This window comes from Gopherus flavomarginatus, chromosome 6 (genome assembly GCF_025201925.1).
Source record: "Gopherus flavomarginatus isolate rGopFla2 chromosome 6, rGopFla2.mat.asm, whole genome shotgun sequence".
NCBI classification, from domain to species: domain Eukaryota; kingdom Metazoa; phylum Chordata; order Testudines; family Testudinidae; genus Gopherus; species Gopherus flavomarginatus.
The window spans coordinates 135,798,521-135,821,066 of NC_066622.1; the positions used below are offsets into that span (position 1 = coordinate 135,798,521).

At 47.4% G+C, this 22,546-nt stretch overlaps 1 protein-coding gene across 1 annotated transcript; it reads right to left on the reverse strand.

Annotated features, from left to right (window-relative positions):
- Positions 1 to 512: 512 nt before the first annotated feature.
- INA (internexin neuronal intermediate filament protein alpha) lies at positions 513 to 13,792 on the reverse strand. The gene is made up of 3 exons (XM_050958158.1): positions 12,815 to 13,792; positions 4,820 to 4,944; positions 513 to 2,227 (listed from the first exon to the last, which is right to left on the reverse strand). The coding sequence occupies exons 1-3, from the start codon at positions 13,790 to 13,792 to the stop codon at positions 1,912 to 1,914; spliced, it is 1,419 nt and encodes a 472-aa protein (XP_050814115.1). The 3' UTR covers positions 513 to 1,911.
- Positions 13,793 to 22,546: the final 8,754 nt, after the last annotated feature.

A 22,546-nucleotide genomic window follows, 5' to 3' on the forward strand; every position in this document is an offset into this window, starting at 1 on the left:
ATCATTGGCACTTTTCACCAGGGCTAAACTAACTATAAAAATAGCAATAGCCAAATTATTAGATAATGTGCCAGAACCTTAGCTTGTGCAAATTGTTACAGCTCCATGGACATCTACTGAGCTAGGACAGCTCATGACAGCTGAGGACCCTGGCTCTCTTGTTTCCATTCTAGTGCATCCCTAAGAACAGATTTATGCATTATACCAAATCATGCTCTCCTAGACTTTGAAGACAGGGCTGCACTGGTGTGACAGAAGAAACTGACCCAGGAACAGAGAACATGGTGAGTTCTCAAATTGAGACAGCCTGAAAGAGGACACAAGAGAGCGGTGGGATTCATGTCACAATTTTTTTTATTAACTTGTGCCTTACAGTAGAAGAGGAAAAGTGTGAGCAAACAAATGTTCTATTTCCAGGAGTTTATCCTGGCAACACTGACACCAAGGTTTTGTGAGATCATAACCTCAGAATGGCACAGTGCTTTGGCAAACACACAACAAACACAGTCTTCAGCTCTTGCAAAAGCGATTGCTGGCGATTTAAGGCATTGGAAAAACCTACAGAAGTAAATCCTATATTGAACTTGGCACACATTGGAACAGGTAGACTGAGACACATACAGTAACAAAGTTTGGCAGATTGGAATGGAAGGTGAAATACTACCCTACCAGAATCCCTTCCTTTGGAAAAATAGTGGGTGTGAATCCATCCTTCCAGTGACTAGGATCTCTGCTATGGTCACCTTTGAGTCCATGACTGTTCATGTGTAAAGGTATGGTGGAAGTTGGAATTATTTTAATCCTATTACCTCACAGCACCAGTTGGTGTCTATTTATCAAGCAGAAGTGGAGTTTTTGTGCAGCTGTGTTGCTTCTGAGTCTGAATACCGAGAACAAAAAATATGCATCTTCCTACATGTCACCAGAAATGCACTGGAAGAGCCAGTGAGATCCACCTGTGATTTTTATAGTGTAGGAGTGTGTACACATTTTAAATACATGAAGGAAACTCTCCTAACTTATGTGCTATTGATAAACCTCTTCTCATGAGAGTGTGGACAGACTAATGCCACCAAGCTATAGAAACAGTCAGTTGGCAGAAATGTATGCACCTTATAGCTTAATGCTAGTGCAAAAGTCAGGCTGGACATACCTCAGAATGTTCTGTGCTTCTCGACTTAAAGTGATAGGCTACAGCTCAAGAATTTGGGGTTGTTGAGGGTTTGGTTTTTGTTTGTTTTTGTATTCTGCTGATTTTTAGAATAGATCAAGGCCCATAATCAAAAAACTAATTATAGCCAAAAAATTTTTTTTTAAAAAAAACCATATGACTAGTTGGTACTGTCAATTCTAATCAATATCTTTTGTTTTAACCCGTTGGCTACCAGATGGAATGAGGTGATATGGACACGAGTCACTATGCAATCGCAGAAATGATCAACATGCATCTAGCTAACTGCAGAGCAGGGTGTTACAAAGACCGTCTATCCAAACCTGGAATTGCTTTGAAGGCGAAGAATAAACCAAATTCAGCCTTCTCCTAGTATAGTTTCTAACTGGAAATAGCCTTAACATGTGTAAGACGTACATCAGGAGCAGCCATGAATGCGGGTAAATTGTGTTGGCTTTGGAGTGAGGAGTTCCTTACTATGTGATTTGGTTTAACTAATCGTGATGACCCCAGAAGATGTAGTTACCCAGTTTGCCATCCTCTCCAATTTCAGCCTAAGCTTTGAGATCCCTCTGTCATTTAATTGCTCCCAGCTAGAGTGCGGAATGTACTATTTCTAATGATGCTGAAGCGCTGGGACATTTCTATTGGGTGACAAGCGCATTAATTCAGGTGTAGACAATTGAAAGGTCTAATTTATATTGTTCCCCCTTAAATGCTAATTCTATTAATTTCAAAGGTTACATTTTTTGGTTTGTAATGTTTCCTTCCTCTAGGTTTGATTGCTCGGTTTTCTCAGTAGACATTACGGTCTCCTCAATCATTTCAGCAAAGCTCTCCCTCATCTGACTAGATGATACTTTAGAGGACACTTTAGAAGCCTCCTCTTTCTCTCCTTTCTTAAAAGACAAAGTAGGAGATATTTTTGAGGCAGTGGCCACAGGTAAACTGAAGACTCTGGGCTGGAAAGAATAACTGGGGTTAGAATGTGGATTCCGAGCCGAAATGCTGATGCTTCCAGTGGTAAAATGTGTCTCTTCACCTTCCAGCAGCTTCCTGAAAACACATCACAGAAGAAGAGGTTAGTTGGAGAAGGTTACCACCTCTGTGGCTCAGGTTAAACACGAACAAGCCAGTTGAATATAAACTGAGATGGGCTCCAGCTGCAAAGCTTGGACTCAGTTTTGAAACATTCCATACATTTGGATATGCTTGGCTTGGTTTTATTTTTTTATGGGTTCGTTATAAAGATGTGGGGGGGGAGTGGCACGGATATTTGCAAAATGTGATCTAGGAGCCAGGTTCAGATTTTAAACACCTGCAAAGTCTGAGAGTGTCTGACCCAGAATTCTGATTCAGGCAATATCTGGATGAAAATAAAAAGCCCTCCACATCTACACCTGAAAACTCAACCCAAACCTTTTTAAGGTTTAAAACAGCTCAGTTAATTCCCTCCCCCCACCCCGCTTTTATTATTTTTTTCTGTGTTTTTGTGGGCTCTAACTTGGACCAGAACAAGGCAGGAAAGAGGAGAAAGCAAGTTCGCATGTGACCAATATAAAATATGCCTCCATTGGTGATTTCTGGGCACAGTTCTGCTATGTTAAATATAATGTATATTAAAAATAAAAAAAAAGTCAAATGAAAACCTTAGTCCACAAATGAAATTTGCCCACCACTTTAGCCATTAGAAGCAACACCTTGAATCCCACCCAGTTTCGCTGCCTCAAGGGGTTTCATTCTGATGGCCATTGGAAAAACAGACACATTTCCAAAACATCTTCCAAACCTCCCGAACCTTCTCAGCTTCGCCCAGTTTTAAATCAGACCCAACAGAACTTCTTTCAGGCCCAGCTGTATGATCAAGAGGGCAATTATTCCAGCAGTGTGGCAGGCTACAGCCAACTGCATAGGGGCAGTTGAGGCTGCTTCTCCTCTCCCCCTGCCCATTTACAGGGGAATAGGGAGAACTTTGTGGAGGAGGAAAGAATTAGAATTTCAATATTGGTCGTGCTTAGTGTGGATGGCTGGTATGGAGTTGCAGCACTTGAATGCAGGCACTGCCCTAGTTCACACAGGAGCGTGAATCTGGCCATGGCGCCAGACATGTACATCACAATCTGGTACAAAGGCCACACTCTACTCAAGAAAGGCCCAGGATCTGGGACAGCAAGGAGTGTTGGAAGGCCAAGATTAATAGGCATTGGCACAGTTGTGGAGGGTGAGGGGCTAGGCCAGGTCAGGACCGAGGTATGGCAAGAGAGCTGTATTTGGTACCAGTACTGGACCTGAGAAGCACTAACATGGCTGAATCGCGAGGCCAAGTGAAGATGATAAAGGTTTCTGCAGGTCTGGATTGGAGTGCTGTGACAGTGAGCAAAGCTATACACGCAGTAATGGACCAGCATCAGCAGTGGTGTGTGGTGTAGTCTATTAAATGTAGGTTCTTATACCAGGCCCATCACCATGGCAGCTGAACACCTTTTCAAGTAGGCTACCAAATGGTTGTCAACCAGGCATGGCTTTCAGTCACTCCTGAGCTGGGCTGGACGCGAAGGCAGGATGTAGCTGCAGTTTCAAAAGAACTTGGAAATACCATTTGTCGAGGGACAAGAGCCCAAAAAATGACCTCGCTTGTCCAGGGAAGCAAACCCCCATAGCGGATAGGGGTGGAATATGCAAAGGATACAGCACCAGCAGAGCGGGGCTGAGACTGGGACCCAGGGGTGGGACTTGAACAATCCCTTTGTCAGTAGGCGAATGATCAATACTACTCCAGGGCTAGAAGGCTAATCCAAGGGGCTCAATCCTTGTCTTCAAAGACTCTCTAGATATCACAGCAGGGGAAGAGTGGAGAGATTCTGGGGGACGGGGAGCCCTCCTGACAGACTGAAGATCATTGAGATGAGAAAGATCATCCCAAGGGGAGAGAAATGGGGACTCAGCCTCCCAGGAGAGGTTAAAAGTTGTCTGTATGGGGGGGCTATTCCTATGTCACATGCAGGAGTTCAGTAAATTGATCTCTGAGCTCATCTCCAAGTATGGGACAAGACTAAACAACGCAGACAAGAGACTAGTTTGAGGGGCTAAGGGCATTGGCAGAGCTATGGGGGGCATATGCATGGAGTAACTGGTGTTTGGAAAGGATATTGGGTGGAGGTCACAGAGGTCAGATGGGGTCACCCTCCATATCAGAAGGTGGGACCCCCGACTGCAGGGACACAGAGCGAGCTGCTGGGAACAGCAGGCTCTGGTGTTACTGCTGTTCAGATCTGGAAACTTTTTCAGTCAAAATAACATAGCTGTGAAACAGGCTTGCGTTGCTCTAACGTGAAGAAAAACACTGGATGTGGGGGTGGGGGACTGGCAGAGCAGAAGGGGACTTTGGCCCTGGATTGAGGGGTATTGGCAGACTATGGCAGAGAGCCCAGACTGGCATATCGGGTAGTAATGCAGGTCAGGACTGAGGTACATTGGCACCTACTTGCTGTACCTGGTGTGTGATGAGTACCCCCAGATTCACTGCATGTGCCCTCCACTGACCCTCAGCAATTAAAACAAAACCAAGTGCTTTATTGGAATTATGGTTTTGTGCCAGGCAAGGTGGCACAGACGAGGACAGGTCAAATAAATGTCGGTAGTTGTTACCTGTATGCAGCGATCTCTATATCCAGAGCCATTTTAACATTGAGCAAGTCTTGATACTCCCTCAGATGATGAGCCATTTCGCTCTTGGTGTTCCTCAAGTCATTCTCCAGCTGACTGATGCTGTCCTGCAATCAAGCAAGCCCAGAGAGATAAGGAGACGTGTTTCAAAAGCAAAGTCCTTAGCTGAACGCTTTATGTTCGTTTCATTATAGAGACAGGGGAAAATACAATTGAAAACTCATCCATCGCAGCAGATTCCTGGCCAAGAGCGCAGCATGGGGAAATTCCACTTGAGATACCTCTGGCAGGAAAACAAAGCAACGGCAGCTGTTAGAGCTGCTGCTTTCATTTTTTCCAACTGCTTTATTTAATTTCTTGGACGGTTGTTATAGGGACAATTAGACAAATGTGTCCAATTAGCCACATCAGAGGAGCCCAGAGTTGAGAGAAATAACTCACTGAGGGCCCAATTCTGAAAGCTGCTGAGCACCATCTGCCAGTGGTGGGAGATGGGTGCTCAGCACCTCCTAGGATTTGGCCCTTAGAGACTGATTAAACAAAGCAGGGGGCTGTGGAATGGGGTTGGTCTTTATTGAAGGGTTAGGTACAGTGGGAGCCCAACCCCTAAAGCAGGGGTGGGCAAACTTTTTGGCCTGAGGGCTACATGGGGGAATACAAATTGTATGGAGGGCCATGAATGCTCACAAAATTGAGGGAGGGGTATGGGACGGGGTGTGGGCTCTGGAATGGGGCTGGGGATGAGGAGTTTGGGGTGTAGGAGGGTGCTCTGGGTGGGGACCAAGGGCAGGAGGGGGATCAGGGCTGGGGCAAGGGGTTCAGGTGCAGGAAGGGGTTTGGGCTCTGGGGTGGGGCGGAGAGGTCTGGGGTGCAGGAGGATGCTCCGTGCTCGGATCAAGGGGGTTGGAGAGCGGGAGGGGGACCAGGGCTGGGGCAAGGGGTTGGGGCCTGGGGTGTGACCCCCAACCTAGTGCCCTCCAGAGCAGGGCAGAGCCACATGGTGTGGCCCCTAACCCAGCACCCCAGCTGGAGTGGGGCCACACCACGCAGCTCAGCCCCCAACCTAGCACCCCAGCCAGAGCGGGGCCAAGCCATTTGGTGCAGTTCAGGGACCAGCATAAAATGGCTTACAGGATGGATCCGGCCCACAAGCCGTAGTTTGCCCACCCCTGCCCTAAAGGAAAGTTAAGGATTGTGCTAGAGATGCCCTCCCTCTCTTGTGGCTAAGGGTTTATCTGAGCTTTTACGCATGACCATGAGGAGACACCACTTTTTTTGCACAGAGAAATGTTAACCACTGAAGCACAGCTACAAATTTGTTCCACTCTGTAGCAGGAACTGAAGTGTCTTACAGCAGCAGTAAAATGGTGGCATGGCAGATTCGCCAAACTAGCTAGCAGCATTCCATAGGCAGGACTCCCAACGTCTTGAGAGGGAGGGATCTACATTTATCACCAGCTGAGGTTAGCTGATGAGCAGCATCTCCAGGTTCCAAAGGAGTTCAGTCCAGCTCTCTTCTGGAAGAACAGGGTCTGGGACGTGAGGCCATCAATGAGAAGCACAGAAAGGCTCCTCAGAGCTTAGTCAACGTCACAGCAGTTCCCCAAGGAGTGGGAAGAGAAGATGATGGTAATGGAAGAGACAGCTCTTACACAGACATGCTCCACCTCTCCTTAATACCATCTATGCCTTCTGTGACCTCATCTTCATTTTTTTCCCTGCTTCACAAATTGATGGTGAAAGTGTAAAGATAAAATGGAAAGTGCATGCTAGGTAATAAGCCATCAAGTCGCAAAGCGTATTTGTCTTTTAAAATATTGTAAATATTTTTAAAGTAACTTAAAGGGATGGTGCCAGAAGCTGCAAATTTCCGACTTTCTTGAACAATCCTAGTTCACAGTAAAACAAAATACTACAGACCTGGTGCATGCACAGCTATACTGAAGACATAGGGCCAAATTCAGACCTCATATAAGCTGCTGCCACTTTACTGAGTCCCTAAAAGACTCGTGCTGGACTTGGACTCACGCGATCTCCGATTTAAACCTACCCACTCTAAAATGGGTAATTCTCACACACAAAGCCAGATCCTCAGACAGTGCAGGTCAGTGTAATCTCATTTACATCAATGGAGCTATGCTGCTTTACCCCAGCCGAGGACCTGACTCCATGCTCTAAGAACATAATAATGGCCCTACTGGGTCAGACCAAGGGTCCATCTATAGTAAGAGGAGGCCCTGAGATGCAAACCCTTATCGGAGGCCCAGTATGAGGCCTAAGGCCTGAACTAAAGTAATGGTCAAGACTTTGCTAACACAAAGCCAAGTGAAGCTGTGAGCCAGAGGCAGGTCCTGATCACAGAAGCTGGCAAGGAAAGGGCTGATGCTGCAAAAAGAGACAGACCTAAAAGGTGCTGGACACCAGATATCAGAACATTTGCATCCTTGTACACTCCACACACTCCCAATGACCGGGCCAAAAGGGTAATATGATGGATAGAGTTGTTTTGTTCGAACCAACGTGTACAAGGTGAGAGGCGGCACCTTACTACGTAGAGCGGTGTCACCAGTGTCATCAGATGCTACCGGAGTGGTGCTCTGCTCTGTTCAACGTTGATATCAATTGGCTGCATGCGTGTGTTCCCTCTGTGTGCTGCACCAGCTCTGCGCAAATCGCTGACCCAGCAGTCCCCGAGAGAACCCCCAGTGACCACAGACTCTAGTAAGGTACGAAGGCACCCGGGCCAGGTTTATTGTCAAATGAAGCACAGTAATAGTTCGCTCTAGACTTTACTCTACAGGACATACTACGAATGTGTGCCCCCTGGCAGAGGACTCAGCTCAGTCAGTGGCGGGACTTTCCACTGCCCCCTTGGCTGGACAAAGACATCCACTCAGAGGTGCAAACAAGGTACACATCACTTATACAGAGGTACAAACAAGTTACACATCACTCCTGACATATTGAGGTCCAGCCCCTCTATGTAGCAAGGTACAACCCCTCTACGCAGTAACGTGCCACCTCTCACCTTGTACATGGTGGTTCGAACAAAACAACTCTATCCATCATACTCCTCTTTTGGCCCTGTCATTGGGATGGGTCAGCCTGTTCCTTGTTATCTGTGTGGAGTGTACAGTATGCGAATGTTCTGATATCTGGTGTCCAGCACCTTTTAGGTCTGTCTCTTTTTGCAGCATCAGCCCTTTCCTTGACAGCTTCTGTGATCAGGGCCTGCCTCTGGCTCACAGCTTCACTTTGCTTTGTGTTAGCAAAGTCTTGACCATTACTTTAGTTCAGGCCTTTGGCCTCATACTGGGCCTCCGATAAGGGTTTATATCTCAGGGCCTCCTCTTACTACACCATCTAGCCCAGTATCCTGTCTTCCAACAGTGGCCAATGCCAGGTGCCCCAGAGGGAATGAACAGAACAGGGAATCATCAAGTGATCCATCTCCTGTCGCTCATTCCCAGCTTCTAACAAACAGAGACTAGGGACACCAACCCTCCCCATCTTGGCTAACAGCCATTGATGAACCTGCCCTCCATGAATTTAGCTAGTTCTTTTTTGAACCCTGTTATGGTCCTGGCCTTCACAACATCCTCTGGCAAGGCGTTCCACAGGCTGACTGCGCGTTGTGTGAAGAAATACTTCTTTTATTTGTTTTAAAGCTGCTGTCCATTAATTTCATTTGGTGACCCCTAGTTCTTGTGTTATAAGTCATAAACAACACTTCCTTATCTACTTCCTCTACACCAGTCATGATTTTATAGACCTCAATCGTATCTCCCCTTAGCCATCTCTTTTGCAAGCTGAAAAGTCCCAGTCTTATTAATCTTTTCTCATACGGAAGCCGTTCCATACCCCTAATCATTTCTGTTGCCCTTTTCTGAACCTTTTCCAATTCCAATATATCTTTTTTGAGATGGGGTGACCACATCTGCACAGAGTATTCGAGATGTGGGTGTATCATGGATTTATATAGAGGCAACATGATATTTTCTGTCCTATTATCTATCCCTTCCTTAATTATTCCCAGCATTCTGTTCACTTTTTTGATTGCCGCTGCACGTTGAGTGGATGTTTTCAGAGAACTATCCACAATGACTCCAAGATCTCTTTCTTGAATGGTAACAGCTAATTTAGGCCCCATCATTTTATATGTATAGTTGGGATAATGCTTTCCAATGTGCATTACTTTGCATTTATCAACATTCAATCAATTCCCTTTTCACTAGGGTTGGGTGTGTCAGGCATATTTTTTGTCTTGCATAAACTACTAAATATATAATGCAAAGATGGCCACCAGCAGCAAAATGTACGGAGCTAAACAAGTAGCAGACATGCCAAATCCTGGTTTTGGCTCTACCCATGTCAACCTCGGGTAAATCCATGGACTTCAGTAGAGTTACTCTAGAGGTGCCATGTCTGTTTACACTGCCTCCATCAATCTAGTTCCTGAGCTGTCATACATCCTTCTCTGCCTCAAATTTGGAGGCAATGCCTTGCTTTGCTCCTGTGACCCCCTTTAACCCCTTAACAACCATTGCTGATGGATTTTGATTAAGTCACAAGCACAGTGACCCTAGGGCAGAAACCTCAAGGATGCGGAATGGGAGTTACAAATGAAGAAGGAATGAGGAGCTTATCTGGGCACACACTGAGATGCAGAAGGTATTCTGGGAGAAAATGAGTGTGCTATGTAATATAAACTCCCATTATATTATCCCTGATGTATAACATCTTTTTGTTCAGTGTTTCTACAGCACCTACCACAGCGGGGACTTGGTCTGTGAGAGGGGCTCCCAGATGCAGTCGCAACACAAGTAATTATAAATAATCTCCTCCTTGGTACAGCAATGCTGTGCTATTGACCAACTACATTAAAGTTGTTTTGTTGGAAAACAACTCCAGTTTCAGATAAAACACTGCTCAGTCCCTTTCCTCTAATTCTGTCACTTCATTTGAGCACCTGAGGGTACAAAACCACTTCTGTTCCATGTACAGCTTGGCTATATTCCTCCCCTCTATTGCTCTGGGACAGGGTTGGGTAAGATGAATAATACATATCAGGCCTATTGACTGACATGTATTTCAGATACAGAGCTCTGCCTCTCTGCCCTACCTACACGCCCCTGTTTAGCACTCATGTTTCCCTGCTAACATGCACTGTTTCTGAACACACATATAAATCCCAGCCTCTTCGTCATTCTGTTCTCTGTGATCCTGTGTTAGCAGGGAAGAAGAACAAGTCCTTGTGCCACCTTAGAGACTAACAAATTTATTTGAGCATAAGCTTTTGTGGGCTACAGCCCACTTCCTCAGATGCATAGACTGGAACATACAGCAGGGAGCAGCTTGAGTCAAGCATGGATTGTGGCAGTCACCATTCAAACACTAGCACGGGGGCATCAATCGTGTGGCAATCCTGGATGGTGCTGCAAGGAAATGCATTTCCTGGCCTGTTTGCCCCAGATTTGGATTCAGCGCTGCACAGGTGAGATGAGGCTGCTTTTCATACCACTTGCTCGGACAATGTAAAAAGGTTTTGTTGCATTACCTAAGGGCCTGAGCCACAGGGCACACCTGTGATACGCGCTGAAAATCAATGAGAGTGCTGAGTGCTCAGCACATCTTGGGGTCAAACGACAATTAATGAATATATCTTCCACTTAAGTGAATTTTAGCCCCCATGGCTGCAAGAAGAGGAAATGCTTAAAAACTAAATTTCACCCAAACAGATGAAGGCAGAGCACTGCATGCTGGGATTTGGAGGCTTCATGGACCACATCTATATGTTGAATATGAGGGCACCAGTGGACCTTATTGTAGAACTGTGGGCTACATTTGGCCCAAGACCCATGCCTGCTAGTAGAAGCTATTTCAGAGCAAAAAGCTGTAAACTCTGGAGACTTCTATGGAAGGCTGCAACAAGAAATATTGCTGTAGAACCTGTGAGGTTGACAACATTATGAGCATCTATCAATGTTTTCCCTTATGGAAAAGTACTAGAGAACTGACTAGAAAGTGGGACTCTTTCAATATATTTGAAAACAGTCCTATAGATTTTCAGAGAGAAAAATGTATCCCTGCTATAGAAATCTACAGGATGGTTTAAAAAACACCCCAAACTATGGAAAGAAACTCATTTTCTATTAAAATATATAAATCTGTAGGACACTACTGATTTTATTTCTATCCTATAATTTCCTATAAGAGATGCAAGAGATGCCACTAATTACCACCCCCATTAAACTAAAATCCAAGGATCATACATTAAAAAGATGATATTCCATAATTAGATCAATTTCAACTATCCCAGAGTTTAATCTGGTTGTAGCATTTCTTCCTACATATAGGTTGTTCTTGCAATCTCTGTTCACATGGCATCAAGGCTACAATATTTAAGAGGGTTACTAATACATAATCCTTTTGAGTCCGCCTGCATGCACTATCACAGGACATCAAAATATTTCCATATTATTAAGTGAAGGAGAATAGCACCAATGATTTACTTAGATTGCAGGCAGTTTAGAGCAGGTATCAGGAGTTTATACAAGCCTTAGCAGAGTATGGCCCTGAAAATGCTTGGGGGCAGCACTGCAGTATAAATACTGAACACTATCAGCTAAATATCATGCGCAGTGATTCATTCAGGAAGAAACTGTACAATTTAGTTATGGCTGATCATTTACGTTAACAAGATGTTGCAACCTCACTATTTTTTTTATCATCACAAGGGCTTCCGCATAGTAAAAACTGGAAAAACAAACTATATTTTGTTGAGAGTCAGGGGAATTTAAATTAGCATCTTTCCCAAACCATGCAAAAGAGACTGAGGGTCTGATTTCAATGGGCTCTGCATTAGGGAGTCTTGCCATTGACTTCAGTGGCTTTTGGAACAGGCTCTAAGGAATAGTTCTCCTCATACAGCTGCGAAGGGTTCTAGCGCTGCAATTGATAGTACATGTAACAAATGTCCTTGAAAACAGGGCAAGGAGGCAGCTCGGATGGTTTCTAGAAATTACCCATCAAGAAGAAGAAAAGCGGTGCAGCTCCGGAGTTCAGCTCCGCTGCAAAGTGACAAAACTGACTTGAAAGGCTGGTTTGGGCAGAAATTCTCTTCATTCATTAAACGTGAATTAAGAGACTTTTTACAGCGATCCGCTGAAGTCTGCCGAAGGTATATGGCAAATTCAGGACCTTGGCTAGAGACACTTTTTCCAGCCCTGTCTGCCTATTGCTCCAACCCCCACCCACATGAAACCTGCAGTACGTGCAGTGCAGACACCACCCTGAGGGTGGGAACGGCAGAAGCCCTAAAGACGGATCCCTTTGCACAGACATCCCTGGGGCTATAGGGAAATCACGCCTCTGGCTGGGTGCGCCTTTATGCATTTACACCACTGCACGTCTGCTCCCCAATCTCAACCCAGCGCCGTGTGTGACATCCTGGCTCCACTAAAGCCAACGGTAAAACTCCCAAACAACCCCACGTAGCTCATCTTCTGGGACCCTTCCCCCACGAAATCCTTTAACCGCCGCTCTCCCACGTGCGGGGTTCTTCCCTGATTTCCAGCGGCTCATGCCGGGGCTTACTTGACATAAAACTCCGCTGTCGCTGCCTTCTCAGTCAAACTAGAAAACTCCCCAGACTTCCCCCAGCCCCTGCTGATCCGTCATAACTGGACCTCTCTGACCATTCCAGTTCGGGTGGCGGAGTCAGTCCAATGTCGCACAGGCTAGACATGTCCCGGAGTGCGTGGGAGAGGTACGGCCAGTTGGGTCTGGCTAGTGGTGGCCAGGGTCCCTAGCCCTGCGCGGGCGAGAGACACTCAATGCCACATGGGGACCAAGGGCCCTGCACGGGGTGGAGGTGCGAGGTGCTGCCCAGGGCGGAGGTGCCCGGCGCTGCACGGGACTGCGGTGCCCGGCGCTGCCCGAGTCAGGGGTGCCCGGCGCTGCACGGGGCTGCCTCACCTGCAACCCGCCCACCTCGGCGCCGTGCCTCTCCTCCATCTCCTGGATCTGCCGCTCCAGGGACTCGTTGGCGCCCCGCAGGCTCTCCACCTCCACGGTGCGGGCCTGCAGCTGGCGGCGGTACTCGTGGATCTCCTCGCGGCTGGCCCGGATGGCCTGGCTGCTGCGCGCCGCCTGCTCGTTGAGGTTGGCGAACTTGGAGCGGTACCACTCCTCGGCCGCCTGCAGGTTCTTGGCCGCCAGCGACTCGTACTGGGCGCGGATCTCCCGCAGCGCCGAGCTCAGGTCCGGCTTGGCCAGGTCCGGCTCCACCGAGACCTGGGCAGCCTGGAGCGCGGCCGCCAGCTCGGCCAGCTCCTCCTCGTGCACCTGGCGCAGGAAGGCGAGCTCCTCCCGCAGCGCCGCCACCTTCTTCTCCAGCCCCAGCCGGGCCCGCGCCGCGCCGTCCGCCTCCTGCTGCTGCGCCCGGGCGCGCTGCTCCGCCTCGGCCCGGCCCCGCGCCTCCTCCTCGCAGCGCGCCCGCAGGCGCTGCACCTCCCCGGCCAGCTGCTCCCGCTCCCGCGCCGCCTGCGCCTGCCCCGCCCCGGCCTCCTCCAGCTGGGCCCGCAGCTGCCGCAGCTCGCCCCGGAAGAGCTCGCCCAGGCGGGAGGGCTCGGCCTGGCGCTGCCGCAGGGCGCCCAGCTCGGCCTCCAGCAGCCGGTTCTGCTGCTCCAGCTGCCGCACCCGCTCGATGTAGCCGGCGAAGCGCTCGTTCAGCCCCTGCAGCTGCTGCTTCTCGCCGCCGCGGCCCAGCGCGGACGCCTGGCCCAGGTCCAGCCACGCCTCGGCCCGGCGCGGGGCGCCCAGCGGGAGCCCATGGCTGCGGGGCAGCGAGGGGCCCCGGGCGCTGCCCGGGCGGGAGGCGGCGGCGGGCCGCCGAGGGGGCTCCCCGAAGATCTTGCGGTAGGAGGAGGCCAGGTAGTGGGGCTCCGAGCTCATGCTGCAGGCTGGGGGGAGGCCGGGCGCGCCCCTGCCTTATACAGCGGGACGGGGCGGGGCGCGGCGGCTGCAGTCCCCCGGGCGCGGCGGAGGCTGGCTGCGGCGCTGCGGGGCCCGGAGCGGGAGGTGTCCGTTTTGCCGCAGTGCTGATGTCAGCCCCGCGCCCGGACTCCCGAGCTGGGGCAGGCTGCGAGAGGCACCAGCTGCTTCGCTCGCAGGGGAAGAGAGCCGGGCGGCCTGACAGACAGATCCACCCCCGTGAAGCACAAACCGCCCGGGGGATTCCCAGGGAAACCGTGACCCCTTCCCTCCACCCTTCGGCTGCACCTCCACCCGGGCTGGTTTACTGCGGTCACCCGCAGCTTTGCATTCCCCTTGTCCCAGTGCGACTTTAACGCAGGGTTTCAAGATCACCCGAGGAAAAAAGCAATCGAAAGACACGCCCTGATCAACTTTAGCAACGGGTAGGAAATGCGGGGTTTGGGGGACAAGGGGAGGTTAGGTGGATGCGCGAATACATCATTAATAGAGCAGATAGAACAAGTGAGTAGCTACTAGATGATTAAATTGGTTTGGATTCGATCAGACTCTGGACTCTGTTAACTGTGTAACTCCTGCATTAGTAAGTTATAAGCACATATAAAAGAAGCACGTTAAAAATCACCTTTGCCATCATCCATGTACGCTGATCAACAGCTGGAATTTTTCCAGAATCGTTGCTTAGTGTTGCACACACATATTGTGCTGAATTCATTCTTGGCAGCACCCCACGGAAGTCAATGGAGTTAAAACCCGTGATGAATTTGGCTCCATGTTGCTTGTAGGAGTTAAAGGGTGGAAAGTGTCCATTCAATGTAAAAACTGTAGCTGATGCCAATGAGCAAATCTGTGTTTTCTACAGAATATTCTTGTAAGGATTTTTCTATAATAAACAGGATTGACTGAGGAGGGAGTGGCAGACAAGCGTTCTGACAGGTGAATCTCCCATATAGGAATTCTTTCTTCCATTATATATAGTGCTAAAATAATATGTAGTTACTTAGTAGGTAGCAACAACAACAGATAGATGTATGTATATCTGGGTGGTAGATGTAGAAATATCAATAGGTATGTGACATGTCTGAATCTGAGGAGGAAACAATTTCAAAAGTGTTACTTATCTTTGCAATCTGGAGAAAGAAATATGTTAAAATGCACAGCTGAAATCTTACAAATTAAGGTCTATGCAGAAGAGATAGGACCTTCAGTTTCCCCTGAAACTTTTATAGGGTAGTGGTTTGCATTGTTGTACCTGACCAAAATTTCCCCTTCCCCCCTTCTCCTCCCTTTTGTGCAATGTGCCAGTCACAGCCTTCCACCCCAGTGGTGGCTGCATTTTACTGGCATTGTATGGATTTAAGTCCCAACCCTGTAATTAGATCATCCAGCATGGATACCACAAGTGGGGGGAGATATGATAGAGGTCTATAAATCATGAATGGTGTGGAGACAGTGAATAAGGATGTGTTATTTACTCCTTTACATAACACAAGAACCAGGAGTCACTCAATTAAATTATTAGGCAGCAGGTTTAAAACAAACATGAGGAAATACTTCCTCATACAACGCAAAGTCAACCTGTGGAACTCATTGCCAAGGAATGTTGTGAAGGCCAGAAGTATAACTCAGTTCAGGAAAGAATTAGATAAATTCCTGGAGGATAGGTCCATCAGTGGCTATTAGACAAGATGTTCAAGGACCCTAAACCTCTGACAGCCAGAAGCTGGTACTGGATGGCAGGGGATGGATCACACAATAATTGCCTTGTTCTGTTCATTCCCTCTGAAACCTCTGGCACCAGCCACTGTCAGAAGACAGGTTATGGGGCTAGATGGACCATTAGTCTGACCCAGTATGGCCATTCTTATGTTCACACACTGAGCTCCACTGATTTAAATGGCAGCAGGGGTCCACACTAATGGATATAATTGCAGGAGCAGGATCACAATACATGTATAAAGTGCTTTGGGATGGAAGGTGCTAGAACAATAGCAGCATAGTTTGTAATGGAAAACAAGCTACTGGTTCTTCTAAGCTCAGAGTCCAAGTGTGAAAAGCTCAGATCATCTTTGAGATCCCCACATAAAAGCTGCCTAATGTTATTATTGTTATTTGTTTGTATTGCAGCAAGGACAGGGGATTCATTGCACTAGGCACTGTCCATACATGTAACGATAAGAAGGTCCCTGTGCCAAAGCGCTAATATGAGCAAAGCGTTATTGGAAACTTTAGAGGAAGGTAGTGAATACTGGCTATAGCCTCAGCAATTGTGGGCCATACCCTGGTGTTACCTCCATAGACACAGATGGTCCCAAACTCCGGGGAAAGCCTATCACTACTGCCCGGAATAGTCAGTCTGGGGAGAGCTGGATCATGGAGCACAGCTCAGCAGCAGTCTGTACACAGGAGGGATGAGGAGGTGTGATGGGACAGGCTGGAAGCATGGCTGGTGGGTCTGTGAACCATGCAGAGGGTAACAGTGGCTTGTGGCTGCTACTTCTACCTTTCCCATCCAGCTGCTGTGGGCTGGGGCTGAGGACTCCATTGCTCAGCCCCATGTGCATATAGATGATCCCACAACCCAGTTACTTAGGCTTCGGGCTCTTTCCCTGGATTTCTCCTTTGCTGAATAACTGCTACCTTCTGAGCTTCACAGGCTGACTTATTCCTGATTTGAATTGCTTGCTGATAACATCTCTTTGCAAATAAATCTATTTGTCCTTCTGTAGCCCATCTGAAGATCTCCCGGCAGTAACTAGCTGAGCTTCACAATACCCCAGTGAGGGCGGGAAGTGATACGCATTATAAATGGATCCACCCACCACTGAAATGCAGCTGTTTCTGGGGTGGACGACAGCAGCTATTAGCTGAAATGGAGGTAAGAGTTGGGAATGGATTGCAGATCCATTGGGCCAGAGATCTCTTTGGTGAGTGACATAGTCCTTTCCCAACATTCTCACCCACCATGGCATCCAAAAGTATATTTTTGGACACCTGTCCTTCCCCCTTTCCTCTATGCTAGTCTGCACCAAAGTGAACACAAAGCAGCTTCCTGCTCTTATAGCCGAATCCTAGAGATTTAAAGGTGCAATATGCATAGAACAATGGTATAACCATTATCTTGCTAAATACACTGGAGAGATTTGTTGAGTTGCACCAGGGATGGAATTGGTCTCATCTCTTTTGGACCTCACAATGCAGAAACAAGATGTAGCTTAAATCTTTATGATCCTCATTGTACAAGGTCCACCTGTTAAACTGTTTGTCCTACTAGCTGCAATCCATCTGGCTCTGCTCAGTGTCTGGTTTTGTGATGAAAAGACAACCTGCCTCTTAGCTACGTATACCACAAACGGGACATGCTTGTCTCATACAATTTTCAGCACACCATTAAACAAATGCTCTAGGTACATGTTTCACCACCTGGCTTCAGTGCAGAAGAGTCACGTGGGAAGGGAATGCCTCCCCTGGTTGCAGAACTGGCGAGCGATGAAGGCAGAAAGTGTCTGCTCAGCTGCTGCCAGCAGCTTTCCAGTGGCTCAGATAGAAGTGAGCAACACCATTTGGAAAAGAAAGGTTGGGGTTTGTCTTTAAGAGAAGCAAAACCTTTAGTGCCTCGGTGATACTGGAAACAAAGAGAAGTATAACACAAATGAACACACAAAATGACAAACACACACATATACAAACACACTGTTATAGATACATTGTTAAACACACAGGCTTACATAGGCACTGATTGTCGCATACAAAGATGCACAAAGCCATGCAGACACAAACAAAAGCTCACAGGCACATTCACAAGCACACAAAGGGGCAGGCACACAAACATAGACACACAGAAACTTGCAGATGCACACACCCAGAGTCGCACACACCAAATCACACGTATACACAATTGCTCATCTGCCCCACAGGTTCTCTTGTGTGGGGTTGTGTCTTAAGGTTCATTCTGTCTCCCCTTCTGTTCCACATGGAGGTGAGACAACTAAATTAGTTGGTGCAGTGCTCTGGCGTTTGTGTGGATGACCTGCAATGCTATGCCTGCTTTCCTTGTTATCCCAATGACGCAGCTTCCTTGCTGTCCCATGGTGTATACCATGGAGTCCTCTGAGGATTGCAAAGGGTGGGAAGTCTGGGATGTTTGGACCTGTAGGTCAGCCAGGGCCTGCAGCATTTGAGTTTGCTGCCTGAGAAGACCCATTATGTTCAGGTGCATCTCCCCTTCCTTTCCCTGGGCCTTTCTCTTGTCTGCTGTCTCCTTCTCCATGCTGACATGTCGGCCCCCCAGGCCCTTTGGTCGCAGTCTGATGCAGCACCAGCTTGCAGGATCTCACTGAACACGTCATCCTGAGTTCCTATTCTTTCTCCTCCCCAGGGTCAGGTATTCTGCAGGGGTGGAGGAGGCACCCTGCAGAGCTGCAGCATCAGCCTCAGATGATAAAATCAGACAGATGTATCACTGGATTTATAGTCACAGGAGAAAGAGAAAGACAAGTTTCAAAACTCCCTTTGCATATTCCTATCAAACTTTTAATAAGACATGCTTGTTAACGTGAGAGCTTTGGAGTGCCATGACACAGCATCCCTCTCTAGCCCCAGCCATGGTGAGTACAGTGAGCCAGGGGCAGGGTGGTGGTGGGAAGGAATTTCAGTTGCATGGCAGTGAACTTTGGCACTGTTTGCACCGGCAATGGCTATTTGAGCTTATATCTTACTCCGGAGGATAACCAGGACACAGAAAGCTCACTACTGTGGGCGTCTCAAAGCTGCCCAGGCCCGTATGTTGCTAGCCTGTTTACTGCAATGATGCCATCTGAATTCAATGCAAAGTGGCATGGGAAAGTACCCTACTGAGGAGGAAAGAATAAGGCGGCCATCCGTAGAAACCTTCGGGAGAGGACTGCAGAGTGTCTCCATGAAAGTTTCATCAAGATCTCTCAGAAGGTTTCAAGGGACAGCCCTGTGTACATAAACAAACTGCTCCGCATGGCCTCCCCGCTCCCTGCCAAAGGAGGGAATGGAAAGCAGATAACGCTACCTCAGTTTGTTGTACCGCTACTTCTTGTAAGAGTAAAACAAGGAAAAGTCAATACCTATGATACCTATGTCTTGTTAGCCTGGGGGTGGGCTAGGCGCTGTCTCTAAATTTAAACATTGTAAAGAAAAATGCATTCACATGCTTACCTAAGGCTCCTTCAAGCCCAAGCCCTGTGGGTCGCAGGACATCACAGTGGCCAATCATGATGCTGGGGAAGGCACCTCTGGTGAGTATACAGTTACAATCAAAGTCCAGTTAAACTCCCCTGTGCTTGCTGCTGGAATTGACTAGACTGCAGAAGATTCTCAAACAGGTCGTGGCTTGTGGCACCCCCACCCCGCTGCCCTCCTTCCTCCCCCTCCGCTGTTCATGGCAGGGGTCTCTGTCTCAGGCTCCAGGGAAGTATCCACTGTAGTCTGTGAGGTGCTTGGAGGGGTCTTTGCTAAGTATTTCATGCACCATGTTGTGAAAGCGGCAGGTCTGGGGCTCAGTGTTTATTACTACAACAACAAAAACAGTTGAAAATGGGTGCAAAAAACTATTAATTTTTCTGGGTAAATATTAGGGTTTATTTTAGTGGACGGAAGGACAGATTTTCATTTTCTTCCCATTTTAGTGTGTCAAATCTTTAAACCGTTATCTGCTAACAGCTTGAAATGTGTACATAGTGGGCATGAGATTCATCAGTATGTTCAGATGTGCATGCACTTCAGAGCTTGCATGTGTCCCTGTTTGTTTATTGTGTGTATCTTCTAGACTAATACATAGCCTTACTTCAACAGGCAGCTTTGCATATACCCAGACTAAAGTATCATCGTAATACAGATATCTCATGCAATGCATTGTATTTTCCCAATAAAACAAGTTTTTGATATTTATTTTAATGATACAAATGTAGGATGAAAATTGGAGAAAAAATAACTTTTTGTAAAACGTGGGATTTTTTTTCAGTAAAAATCAGTTAAAACTGAAAACAAAGGGGTACAGCTCAGGGGAGAGATTCTAGTGGTTAGACAGCTTTGCCACACACACAGGATTCCCCTCTGTCTTTTAGTGCCCTGTGATTTCCTGTTTCACTTCCTTTGCTTGCACCAGCCTCACTCTCCCACACTAGTGAGGCCTGGTCTACACTAAAAAGTTAGGTCGAAGAAAGCCACCTTACATCAACGTGTTAATGTATGTGTCTACACTACCAGATCCTTTACGCCGACCTAAGTCACCTCTAATGTCAACTTCTGTAATACACCTTTGTGAGAGGTGTAGCTCTTAATTTGATTTTCATGGGTCGACTGCGAGGTAGTGCAGACGCAGCGTTGGATAATTCGACTTAATTGGCCTCCAGGTAGTGTCCCACAATGCTTATCTGTGACCGCTCAGCAGATTGTTCTCAAGTCTGCTGCACGGCAGCCAGGCACACAGGAAACAGCTCCTCCCCTGCTAAAGCTCCAGGAATTTTGGATTTCCCATTTCCTGTTTGATCAGCATTGGGAACATGCCAGCTTGAGCATAGCTGATCATGGAGACTACACGCCCTAAACGTGCTCCATATCACTGTGTGGGGAGAAGAGTCTGTGCAGGCAGAGCTCCTATCCGGCAGAAGAAACATTCACATCTATGCAAAGTTCGCTCGCGAAATGGGGAAGAAGGGCTATATGAGGGACACACAGCAGTGCCATGTGAAAATAAAATAACTTCGCCAAGCGTACCAGAAAGCAAGGGAGGTGAACAGTCATTCTGGTAGCTGAACCCCACACATGCCGGTTCTTCAACGAGCTGCATGCAATTCTTGGGGACAACCCTACCAGCACCCCCACGAGCAACATGGATACCTCATAGATGTGTTAGTCTAGGGACAACAAGGACGACGATTTGGTGGATGAGGAAGAGAATGGGAGACAGGTGAGCGATGGATCCATTCTCTTCAAGAGCAAGGAAATATTTTTAACCCTGGAGCCCTGTGGGTCGCAGGACGTCACAGTGGCCGATCGTGATGCTGGGGAAGGCATCTCTGGTGAGTATACAGTTACAATCAAAGTCCAGTTAAACTTTAGCGGGCACCCACATTCGGTGGTATTTCATATTTACTGTGAAGAAAAAGCTGTGGTTCTCTGCTTATAAGAGGCTGCTCCAGCTATGCAGAGGGTGGCCCCCAGAAAAAACTGTTTATGTGGACTGGGATATCCATGGAGGATTCCCAGGCTATCTCTAGGAAACTTTCATGGAGGTACTCTGCAGTCCTTTGCAAAAGGTTTCTGGGCAGGACAGTCTTATTTCTTTCACTATGGTAGGACACTTTCCCATGCAACTCCCAAATTAATTCTGCGAGCATCATTGCAGTACACGGCATAGCAGCATAAGGACCAGGTCTATACCCAGATGCTTGCAGCATCTCCTTCCTTTCGCCTCTGTTACCTTCAGGAGACTGATATCACATAGGGTCGCCTTGAGGAAGTTCTCATTAAAAGTGCTCTTACAAGAAAAAAAGGGTATGTAGACCCACCCAGCCCCCCACATTCCAGATCGCCAAACCACGCGGCTGCTAATGTGTCTTTACTGTGCTTGGAATGGGTCATCAAGTAGTTTAAAGTGGCTGATAGGGGACTGGGGCCCCATATGAGAGAGTCCACAATTTGGGAGTGAAAACATTCCCCCCCCCCGGCCCCATTTGTGGTGCTATGGGGAAGGGCTGTTATTCGACTAGCTACCTCTGCTCCTGACATGAGCCTGCCATAAACTTCATTAAAAGTGCAATCATCCATTGTGATGTTGCCCTCCATATGATTTTATTATAATATGCTAATGAGTGTGAATATAATGTAACTGGAATATACTTCATGCAAAAGGTCTCTTGTAAGGTACCATTACAAAGCTTATAATCTACTGAGTGTGGTCATCCTATTTGTATAAATGTATCATTCTTGTATCTGAAACTAGAAATATGAAATATAATTCTGAGGTCCTATTGTAATTATGCAAAGTGTGGGCCATTAATGGTGGTTTGGAATCTTGATGGCTCCCATTAACCAGGACAATTGACTATGGATGGCTCTGTTTGCTTGCAAGCCTTCCTGTGATTCAGGCCGGGAAGAATGAAGGCTTGGGGTCTCACAGGACATGTGATCATGTCATCTGATACTGGAATCCATCTTAAACCTGGGGCTTTTCCATTTAGAAGGAGGGATGGGGACTAAGAGAGACAAAAGATTCCCACCTTGTGCCAAAAGCTATATAAGGGAGTGAAGCAGAACAAAGGAGGCTGCAGCCGTGAGAAATCTAGCTACCACCTGAACTGGAGCAAGGACTGTACCAGGGGAAAGGATTGGGCCCAGATGAGAAAGGAGTCTAGTCTGTGAAAGATGCTTATTGGAACATCTCTGAGGGTGAGATTTACCTGGATTCAGTTTCTTAAATGTATTAGGCTTAGACTTGCATGCTTTTGTTTTATTTTGCTTGGCAACTTACTTTGTTCTGTCTGTTATTACTTGGAACCACTTAAATCCTACTTTTTACATTTAATAAAATCATTTTTGTTTATTAATTAACCCAGAGTAAGTGATTAATACCTAGGAGCAAACAGCTGTGCATATCTCGCTATCAGTGTTATAGAGAGTGGACAATTTATGAGTTTACCCTGTATAAGCTTTATACACAGTAAAACGGATTTATTTGGGGTT